At 38.3% G+C, this 11,484-nt stretch overlaps 1 protein-coding gene across 2 annotated transcripts; it reads right to left on the reverse strand.

The window, feature by feature from the left end:
• Positions 1–8,550: 8,550 nt before the first annotated feature.
• On the reverse strand, positions 8,551–10,072 carry BEX3 (brain expressed X-linked 3). Of its 2 annotated transcripts, XM_023508440.1 has the most exons (3): positions 9,967–10,072; positions 9,541–9,626; positions 8,551–9,118 (listed from the first exon to the last, which is right to left on the reverse strand). In XM_023508440.1, the coding sequence occupies exon 3, from the start codon at positions 9,104–9,106 to the stop codon at positions 8,798–8,800; it is 309 nt and encodes a 102-aa protein (XP_023364208.1). In that variant the 5' UTR covers positions 9,107–9,118; positions 9,541–9,626; positions 9,967–10,072; the 3' UTR covers positions 8,551–8,797. The 2 variants fall into 2 exon arrangements, with proteins under 2 accessions (XP_023364208.1, XP_003802558.1); XM_003802510.2 differs by lacking the exons at positions 9,541–9,626; positions 9,967–10,072 and having other exon boundaries at positions 8,551–9,456.
• Positions 10,073–11,484: the final 1,412 nt, after the last annotated feature.

An 11,484-nucleotide genomic window follows, 5' to 3' on the forward strand; every position in this document is an offset into this window, starting at 1 on the left:
AAAATGTGTAGCTGTCTATCATCATTAAAATTTGTTATTTAGTTCATTGAGAGACTGAGAGCACTCTGATTTTGGAGACCAATTGTTTTTTCTATAACCTGGTTTTGTAACTTATTAGCTGAACAATATCAGGTAATTTGCTTACCTTCTTTCTGTTTCAGTTTCCTCCTAAATAAAGTGGATTCCTCCTAAGTAAAGTGGAGTCATTGACAGTATAGTCCTCAGAGGTTTCTTTTGAGGAATGGATTGATTAATACTTATAAATCACCCAGATCACTTCCTGGAACAGGGTTCATTTCACCCTGATAGTACATTATGAGTATCGTTATTACTGTTATTTTTTGCATATTCCAAATTAACATGATAACATATATATTTAGACTTTGTTAACACTACTAATATTGAAGCAATACAAAAATCTATAAACAAAAATAAGCATTAAAGAAAATGGAATGGAAAATCACGTTTAATCATGCATCCATTCTCAAATGTTATCAGTGATGGATTCTTCTATGTTTTTTCCTATTTGAATATGCACATGCCCATATACATTTATATGCCTTTCTTGATTATTAGATTACAGCATTTGTAATCTATATCATGAATTCAGAAATGCTTTTTTTCCAGTTTTGAGCATCTATTAAATTATTCTTATTTATCATTTTTTAATTTTTGCATCTTTTAAATTTAATTTTTATGGATGCATAATAGTTGTACATATTTATGGGTACATGTGATATTTTGATTCAAGCATACAATGTGTAATATTCAAATATGGGTAATTGTAATATCTACTATTTCAAACATTTATCATTTGTTGTGTTAGGAACATTCCAAATCTCTTCTCGTCATTTTGAAATATATAATAAATTTGTAACCATAGTCACCCTGTTATGCTACCAAACATTAAGAGCCGTTCTAAGTGTAGTTTTGTATACATTAATCAATCCCTTGTTATCTTTCTTTCACCACTACTCTTCCAAGTCCGCGGTTACCATTAAATGCAAAGCAAAACCATAATTAGATATCATCTTATATTAGTTAAAATAGCTGTTATCAACCCCCCCTCCAAAAATAGCAAATGCTGGTGAGCGTGTGGAAAAGGGGGGTAAATTCACACAATTGGTGAAAATGTAAATTAGTATAGCTGCTATGGAGAACAGGATGGAAGTTTCTCAATAACATAAAAATATAAACAGTACATAATTCAGCAATCTCACTGCTGGATATATATCTAAAAGAAATGAAATTAGCATGTGGAAAAGATATCTGCACAGTCATGTTTATTACCACATTATTCACAATAGCCAAGGTATGGAATCAACCTAAGTGTTCATCAACAGATAGGTAGATAAAGAAAATGTGGTATATATACAGAATTAAATATTATTCTTTCATAAAATGAATGAAATCCTGTCATTTGCAACAACATGGAAGGAATTAGAGGACATTATGTTAAGTGAAATAGCCAGGCACAAAAAGACAATTGTTGCTCATTCATGCTCATATGTGAGAACTAAAAAAATTATTCATTTTTTTTTATTTTATTTTGTTTTGTTTTTTTGAGACAGAGTCTCACTATGTCACCCTTGGTAGAGTGCCCTGGGTCACAGCTCACAACAACCTCAAACTTTTGGGCTTAAGTGATTCTCTTGCCTCAACCTCCCAAGAGCTGGGACTACAGGCACCCACCACAATGCTTGGCTATTTTTTGTTGCATTTGTCATTGTCATTTGGCTGGCTCGAGGCTGGGTAAGAACCAGCCACCCTTGGTGTATGTCGCTGGTGCTGTAACCACGGTGCTATGGGCACTGAGCCTAAAAAAATTTTTTCTCATGAGGGTAATAAACAGAAACACTTCAAGAAAACACAAAACTATCAAATAAAATATTCATATCTATTGTTATCATGTAACCTAAGGTGAGAAATGTTGAAAGATTTTAAAATATAGTTCTTAACATAGAATGGAAAACTTATTGGTTTGTCTGGCATTTTGACATGTGGCTCTCCAGAGTTAGTGTGCACCATAATTTGTCCGGGTAAAAGCTTTTGTATAGCTAAGGAGACAACAACCAAAGCAAGTAGACAACCATCAGAATGGGAAAAGATATTTGCATATTATGAAGAGGACAAAAGCTTGATAACTAGAACCTACAGAAAATTCAAAGTAAGCAACAACAACAACAAAAAGCCAACAATCCCCTATATCAATGGGCAAGTGAGATGAATAGAACCTTCTCTAAAGAAGACATAGGAATGGTTTACAAGCATATGAAAAAATGCTCATCATCCCTTACCAGAGAAATGCAAATCAAAACCACCCTGAGATACCACCTAACTCCAGTGAGAAGGGCTCACATCACAATGACTCAAAGCTGCGGATGCAGGCATGGATGTGGACAGAAGGGAATACTTTTACACTGCTGGTGGGACTGCAAACTAAAACAACCTTTGTGGAAGGAAGTATGGAGAACCTTCAAAGAACTCAAACTAGACCTCCCATTTGATCCTGCAATCCCATTACTGGGCATCTACCCAGAAGAAAATAATCATTTTACCATAAGGACATTTGCACTAGACTGTTTATCGCAGCTCAATTTACAAATGCCAAATTATGGAAACAACCTAAACGCCCACAGATCCAGGAATGGATTAACAAGCTGTGGTATATGTCTACCATGGAATACTATACAGACACTAAAAAGGATAGTGATTTTACATCTTTTGTATTAACTTAGATGGAGTTGAAATACATTCTTCTTAGTAAAGCATCAGAAGAATGGAGAAGCAAGAACCCAGTGTACTCAATTCTGATATGAGGACAATTAATGTTAGTACGTGGTGGGGGCAGGGGGAATGGAATGGGAGAAGAAAGAGAGGGAAGGAAGGAGGGGGGTGGGTCCATGGTGTGTAGCACACCTATTGGTGGCCACACACTATTAATAGAGGGACTTCAAGGATGGAGGGTATTTGGGGGACCTCACCTAATGTGCATGGTGCAATGGTACATTTCAAAACTATTAAGAAAAGAGTATAATTGTGATGGATATGTATTATTTAGTTCAGTGTAAGCATTTCACATTGTACATCAAATCAGTACACTGAACCCCATAAATTCATCAATGTACATAGTTATGATTTAATAAAAAATAAAATAAATAAAAATAAAGGGACTGCCAGCAAATGCAAGCAGTACAACTTGGCTCATTGTACCCTCAATGATTCCTCAACAATAAAAAAAAAATAATTTGTTTGGGAAGCATGTAATAATGTATGTTTTAGAGCCTAGTAAGAAGTGTGTTTGAGTCATGGAATCTTGGGAAGAGCGCCATAAGTGTGCCAAAGTCTGTTAACAAAAGAGACAGGAAATTCTGAAGTAGGCAATCTATGGGAACTACTTCAAAAATCACCAATACATATTAATAATTATTTAAATGAAAATTGTCACAGATTGTCAGAGTAGATAAAAAAGCAAGGCTCCTCCCCAGTATCCTGATTAACACAAATACTGTGTATAAGCTGAGAAAGACCTCTTTTGGTAGAGATATACAACATACCATGGTCCAAGCATCACTAAGACAGTACCTACCTAAGTTAACGGAACTTTTAGTAAGGTAGAAAGTCTTTACACACACCTCTGTAGAAGATAAACTGGTACATTGCTACTTTGAAGAGTCTAGAGAAATCTTTAGAGATCAGGACCAGTGTAGAGAGCACAACAGGGAGAAGGTAGTGGCTCACTAAAGCAAAAGTGTGGAGTGGGGTTGTGACATACAAGGTGGATTACTACTACAAACAGCTAAAGAGAATCTGAGAGACTTGGGATGTGCAAATGAAAACAAGTAGGGCTAGGTGCCTGTAGCTCAGCGGCGCCAGCCACATACACTGGAAGTGGTGGGTTTGAATCCAGCCTGAGCCCGTCAAACAATAATGACAACTACAACCAAAAAAATAGCCAGGTGTTGTGGTGGGTACCTGTAATCCTAGCTACTTGGGAGGCTGAGGCAAGAGAATTGCTTAAGCCCAAGAGTTTGAGGTTGCTGTGAACTGTGACACCACGGGGAACTCTACTCTACTCAGGGCAATAGCTTGAGACTCTGTCTCAAAACAAACAAACAAAAACAAGTAGTCAGTCACAGCTCACATGCTGTTTACTTCCTCTGAATCATTCGGCAGCCCTGGAAATTATTTTTATTTTATCAATATTAAACACTACAGCATTGCCACGGTATTAATAACTAAGTTTATATTACCAGCTAAAGGATCTAGAAGTAACTTGAAATTTATTATTCATGTTTGTTTTTGCTTTTTCAACAAGTTTTCATCAGATTCTTCACTGTGTTTTATTCTGATTGACACATGAGTTTGCTTCCTCTTTTTATTATTTCAGATTGATAAAAGGGTACAAATGATAACTTAGGGAAAAATAGACAAAAACTTAAAATTAATCAATACTCATGTGACCTTCGGAAAGAAACAAGGTGTTGAAAGTAAGAATTCAAACTTTTCTTAATACATTTTTTCTTCTGTTCCAAAGCAACAACAAAAAACACTTTAAAACATATGAGTTTGGAAAATTAAGTTCACAAAGACATTCTAGGAAAAATGTAGCATACCTTATTGCTGAATATCACTATACTGACTTTCAAGGTACTCCCCTTGGGAAGCTATGCACCGACATCAGCACCTAGTCCACCTTCAAAGCAATTTTGCAACTTTTTCTGGAATGGCCATCAGAGCTGTTGTCCAATGAAGTTTTAACAACTAAGTTGGCAAACTCATCCTAGAAAAAGTCCTACATACCTCATGGCTGAATAGTACTACAAGCACCTTCAAAGTACTCTCCGTAGCCGTCTTGCAACCATAGTTATATTCAGCCATAAGGTATGTAGCACTTTTTCTAGGATGAGTTTGTGAACTTGATTGTCTGACCTGTATTTCTTCAATATCAAAAACACAATAAAGCTTTTTTTATGGCTTGGCGCCTGTGGCTCAAGTGGCTAAGGCGCCAGCCACGTACACCCAAGGTGGCGGGTTCGAATCCAGCCCGGGCCCGCCAAACAACAATGATGGCTGCAACCAAAAAACAGCGAGGCGTTGTGGCAGGTGCCTGTGGTCCCAGCTACTCAGGAGGCTAAGACAAGGAGACTCGCTTGAGCCCAGGATTTGGAGGTTGCTGTGAGCTGTGATGCCATGGCACTCTACCCAGGGGGACAGCTGGAGGCTCCTGTCTCAAAAAAAAAAAAAAAAAGCTTTTTTTATTTAAGAAAAACTAATTCAATTCTTTTTAATGGACATACATCTGAAAACTTCTCTCTTCAAATGAAATTCAGCAAAACTTATATTTATTAAATAGAAAATATTTTCCATCAGGTACAAAGTGAAAGTAGATTTCTAAACATGTTAATTGTAATGTTTCAAATAATGTCTGGGGGCAAATTCAAAATATTAGTTAAGATTTTCAAGTTTATAGGGATCATCCTATATTTATTTGATTTTGCATATTTATGTCACTTAGAAAGCATTCTGACCAGTTATACGTGAGATAGCAGCAACATTGCATACTATCTATTTGAAAATTTAAAAACCAGAGCCTTATAAAGAAAATCAGTATATTTACATGGCAGGAAAGGAGACAAAGCAGACATGGGATTTTATGTAATCCAACCCTTTTTCTAGTTCTGGGACACTTTTTTTTTGGCCACGGCCAGGTTTGAACCCACCACCACCGGTATATGGAGCCAGTGCCCTACTCCTTGAGCCACAGGGGCCACCCTAGCTCTGGGACACTTTTTAAGTTTCATAAATAATACTTCTGTCTGTTCCATTAAATAAATGTATTTATTGTATTCTTAAATTTACAACTGAAAGCAGACTGCTAAAATATGATGGTTTGACAGTTTTGAAAATCAGGAGCTAACTGAAAGTTGATAAAATGTGAATTAGCTTTGATATATGGTAAGGAAAGATAAAAAATGAAAATAAACATGGTAAGCTGAATGTGTTTCCTTGTCAGGGGCTTTGAAGGACACAATAGTTTTCTTAAGAGGTCTGAGCTTAACTTTATCACTCCTAACTATAAGATGAAGAAAAACAAATTTATAAATGGTATTTTTGGATGACTGGACTGTAGTTTTGCTTATATTCTTCCTATATTTTCTGCATAATCTAAATATGCATAATGATATTTTATTACATAATAATACATCATATTTAAAATGTTTCTCATAGAAACTTTTAAGACATGAATATTAAAAACCCACCCATGACACAAAATGTTAATTTTATATATTATTTTAGATAAAATAATTTAATAATTAAATCAGTTAATGAATTAATAATTAAAGAATTATGTTATTAAACACTATTTGATTTTAAGCACTGTGCTGGAAACAGATAACGGGCATGTAGACAAAATTCACTGTTGTGAAAGCAAATGGGCTGCAAAGAAATGATGTGCATAATTTATTTAATAATTTCACAATTAAACTGATAATTCATCAGTTTAATAAAATATCTAGAAACAAAATACAACAGTACCAGTTTCAAGCTAGACATACATTGATTGTCTAATGTAGTCTAATTTTAGGAATGTTATATTTTGGACATGTGTAGAAGATGCCAAAAAATGTATACACATTTTTAAAAAGGAAGAAAAACTGAATTAAAATTGTAATACTCAAGTCATGTTTGACTTCTGCAATTACAAGAGATACAAAATACAATACACAAAATAACAAACATTATCAGTATATATTGAGTATTACAATTTTAATACAGGTTATTTCTTTCTTAAAATGTGTATACTTTTTTGGCACCTTCTGTATATTCATTATAGAATCAAACAAGTGAGGTAATAATTTAGATGACAATGTTTGTAAAATGGTGTAATTACTATCAATGTTTCTCTGTATCTATGTTGTCAAAACTCAGATGCATGAGAATCACTTGGGGAACTATCAAAACAGTAATTCTTGATTGAGTTGATTTGGGTGGTACCAAAAGTGGGAGTAGGAAGAACATCAAAGTGTCAGTATTTTTAACATTTTCCCTATGTGATTATGATGCAAGTAGGGTCTGTGTTTCCTTAACATTAACATTTACAAGGTTTGAAAACTTGTTAACAGGTTTGGGGTTAGAGATATTCCTTACTATGTTCCTTTGGAAATTAATACTTCCGAAGTAAGTAGCTACTTGACTTAGGCCATTTAGTTAAGGACAGTCAGGAACAGTATAGAGCTAAGTTTCTAATTCTGTTATGGTTCATTAATTAATCAAAATAATTAATTAATTGGTATCTATTATGTCAGGCACCATACTAGAAACTGAATTCCAGGATGATTAAGACAAAATGATTGTCTGGAGCAAAGCACAAACTCATATAGAAATTACAATGTCAAATATTTAAAATAGTTTTTAAGAACTTACAAAGAAGTTTCATGTTTTCAGCATGGATGGGATGGAGATGGGAAGAAAGTGTGTTTCAGCTTTAAGGAAAATGTGTTCCTCTATGTAATTTACATGTCTGGGTAAGTCTGTTAAAACTGGATAAGCAGGCTTCTCAAGAGTGTCTTTTGAGAAAGTCCACACCAAGGTAGGTCATAAACACAGGCAAAAATAAAGCCTTCAGCCTATCTGTGTTCTGAAGATTTGTAGTAATACAATTCTGGGCACATTCTGGTGAGACACCTAGATATATTTCCTGAGGTAGGCCCCAGTACACTGAGTTCTTTGATGAACAGAAGCATAAAATAAAATCAGAAAAGAGTATTTTGCTAAAAAACGAATGTAAGCCCAAGAACCATAGGAATTATACTTACTGGATACACATAACTATAAAATTATACACAAAGGCATTCTCCATATGTATAGAGATCAAAGGAGGGGATTTGGCTCACCAGGGAGTCTATGTAAATCACAGGTGTTTCATCAGCAGGAACAGAAACAGGATCCAGCAGTAGGGAGTTTGGTCACCTAACATGGCAGGAATCAGAGCAGGAGGATTGTGAAGAAAAGGTATGACACTGGCAAACCCACCTTTTTTCACTGTGTGGACTTGTGAGAATAGGTGAGAACTCCCATCAGTGTTCCCTAAGTATCTGATAAGGGCCTAGGTCTTGTTAAATGTTAAGGAGTTGGACAAGAGCCAGCCAAACAAATTCCACACCTCATCAGTTCCACTCAACAGCACTGTAAGGCAAGTATTGTTTCCCATTTCATAGAAGAGAAAATTGACTCTATAAAGGGAGGGTTTATCATTCCCTCCCTTTCAGTCTCTACAACTGAAAGACACTTAAGGTTTACCCTTTAAGTTTGCTGAGCCAGTAATTGTTACATATCTGCACTACATTCATAGACTCATTGAAAATTTTCATTGCTTCTCAAACTGTAGATAATAAAATGAAAAAATGTCATGTCATCTTAACACATAAAATGTTCTCCAGTTATTACTGGTGTATTTAATCACAGAAATTTGATCCTTTTTGGTTCATATGTTATATATATGTAAAGTATACATGGTTTTTAATGAGACAATAATAAATGTATACATTGCTTTTTAATTGCTTTATTAACTTTATATTTTTCCATGCAAATGGGTGAAACTCTACAGCTGACAGAAATTTAGACTGGGTGCAAAGGCAATCTTCAATTAGAAGCTGGCAACACAAGACCCATCTGACACATGGACATAACAAAAGGTTCACAGCAAACGGATCAGTAAAGGCATATCAGGAAAATGCAAGGAAAAAGAAAACAGTGGGAATCACAGTATTAATCTCATGGAAAATGGCAGGTATCAAGGCATAAGGCAAAATTCATCATGATGGTCATGGTGATTAGAGAGCTCCCCCATGAGGATACGCAGACAATTCCTCAACTGCAGCTCCCTAAGTTTTCTCCTGATTTCTCTCATCTCCTCCATGAACATTTCCATATCATCTCCATCTCCACCCATCCCATCATTGACCTGCCTATTGGGTATGGCCCATCGAAAATTAGGGGCAAGTCGACGAGCCTGTCCCCGTCTATTATTTCCTGCAGGCTGGTGGCCTTCGCCTCCTCCCAAAGGACGGTCTTCCTCTCCATTCTGCATGGGCTGCTCCATTTCTTCGTTTTCCTGGTGAATATTTGCCATGATGAAATTTTTTTGTTCTTGTTGTTATTCTTTGAATACAAGTAAGACAAAGGCAAGGAGAGAGACTGAATGCTTGGTGCACTGACCAGCAGGATTCACAGCCTTGATTTAAATTCTTAAAATTTAATTTCTTCTACCTTTGAATATTCATGGACCCCATGCGCCCTCCAGGAGGCCGTCAATTCGAGCCCCTCCCTCCAGTTCTCTCATCTTATCTCCCTCCCCCAAAGCCCACCATTTTTTCCTTCCCAGAATTCCTTCCCAGGGCTCTGCAGGCACCAAAATGGAGGTCTAGGGTAGGAGTAGGGAGGAAGTGGGGGATGGGGGAAAGGTAGAGGGTAAGGGTCTCATAACCGACCTCTGTACGTCCCTCCCCCCACCCCACCACTGTCCCCAGCACCGACCTGGGCCTATCCTCGCAGCCTCCTCCTCCTTCCAATTCTCGCGGAGAGGTGCACCGCCGCGACACTTAGCCCTTCAGACCTGTGGACTGCCGGGACAGGGGTTGGGGGCTGCTGCAGCCGAGCGCTCCCGGCCTCTTCCCTGCCCCAGGTCCTCTGTACCGCCCCCAAGCCTCCCCGCCCCCTGCGATGTCCACCGTTTTCCCACAGGGACTCGGGGTTGGGGATATTTCCCAGCGCTTTTAGTATGCTGCCTCCTCCCCCCGGGACGTCCAGCATCTCCAACCTACGGGAAGGCCACTATTAATGTTCCCAAGAATGTTGGGGTGTGCAGAAAGCTGACAGGACCTGCTGTCCTTCTCTGCACCCGCCGCCTGGGGCCGCAAACCGCTACCGCCCTGGCCACTGTGCCTGGGGGTCCTGTCTTACCTGCTCTGCTTTCCCCGGGCCCAAGGCCAGCCCCAAGAGCGCAGGGGAGCGGGGAGTTGGTAGCTAGACGCGAGTGACGACTGCACCTAAGGCTGCGTCGCTCTGCAGCTCTGGGTCACGTGAGGACTGCGCGTCACAGCCCCCCAACTTGGGCGGACAGTGCAGCAGGAGGCCCCCCCCCGCGCTCCCCTCACCCCACCACACGAACATTCACACCTCCCCTCTGCCCGCCCCCAGCCTGGGCCTATGTGCCCGGTGCCTCGGCAGGCCCAGCCCTGTCACTCTTCTTGGTCCTCTCCAATCTCAGAGCCCGTAAGTGGCATCACCACTCTACGGTTGGAGTTGGCCCTTCCCTGGTTACCAGGGAGGATGTGCATCATCCTCCAGCACCGCCTCCCTGCCGCCTCTGGGCTTAGCTTTGGCCTTTTCTGCTTTCTCTCCTCTTCTACCTGGTCACTTCTTTCCTGTCAGCCCCAAACACACACACATACACACAAAAACACTCACCCCTTGCGCATACACAACCCCCAATGTCCACTTTGGCCTTTAAAGTCCCACCTTTCTAGAAAATTAGAATGAGGACAGAGATGGGGAGGTAAGGAGTTGGAGTGGGCTGTATATATTTGTTATTTATTTCCTTTTTAAAAAAAAAAAATCAGCATGCCTCAGAAAATCAGAAATGACAAGTTTTCTTTTTTGAAAGAAATGTTTTATACTGAAGAATTAAAAAGCCTCATTGTTTATGTTGACCTGTACTACACAGAAAATATTTCCTCTGGATACCAAACAATATCAACATCATTTCTGAAACATACCAGTTCATTTAAAGTTTTTATTTTTCTTAAAGGAGGGATTCTTCCTGAACACAGTTGGTGTTTTCAAAATGATGTGTAAAGTAAATCTTCAGAGAGAAATCCGGTTGTCAGAGCTTGGTCATTTTATGTAACTTTATGTGGTGATTTTGATACCACAGTCCTCAGAGAAAAGGAGCCTTTCTATTCCCTACTTTCCTTTCCAAACCTTCCAAACCACCCCTAAAATATCTTAGAACGAACTCAGAAGTTAAGTACATAATATTTAGGAATTAGTCTCAAAATCATCTACCTTTTGGTGTGAATGTTCCAAAAAATATTAGAAATAAGCAAGGACTCAACTAAACTTGAGACTGAAACCTGAAAGCCATCTTGAGTGCAAAGATTCCTTTCTCCAACTTGAAATCATTTATTTTTAATAAAAAGTTATCACAGCTAGAAAATAGAGATGGCATTGCTACAAAATTTAGTAGCTCTTGCTTATGATAAAGGAGCCAAAAGCATTATATTCAGCACTGAGGCAAGATAGGTCAGACAAATGCTCACTACCTTTTGTTTTGACTCCAAACTTCTGTATAATTGCCTACCCTCCTAAACGACATGAGGCACTGAATATAAAAAGAGGATATGCCTAGTTTGAGGTTTTGGAGATATATAAAATTACATATAAGCTTGGCATGGTGGTCCATACCTGTAATCCTAGCAC

The sequence above is a fragment of the Otolemur garnettii genome, unplaced genomic scaffold, assembly GCF_000181295.1.
Source record: "Otolemur garnettii isolate 467f Iridium unplaced genomic scaffold, OtoGar3 scaffold00248, whole genome shotgun sequence".
Lineage (NCBI taxonomy): Eukaryota > Metazoa > Chordata > Mammalia > Primates > Galagidae > Otolemur > Otolemur garnettii.

What these genes read in the sequence shown, in the direction of transcription:
- BEX3 (XM_003802510.2), bottom strand. Translation starts at nt 9,136, where the DNA reads ATGGCAAATATTCACCAGGAAAACGAAGAAATGGAGCAGCCCATGCAG.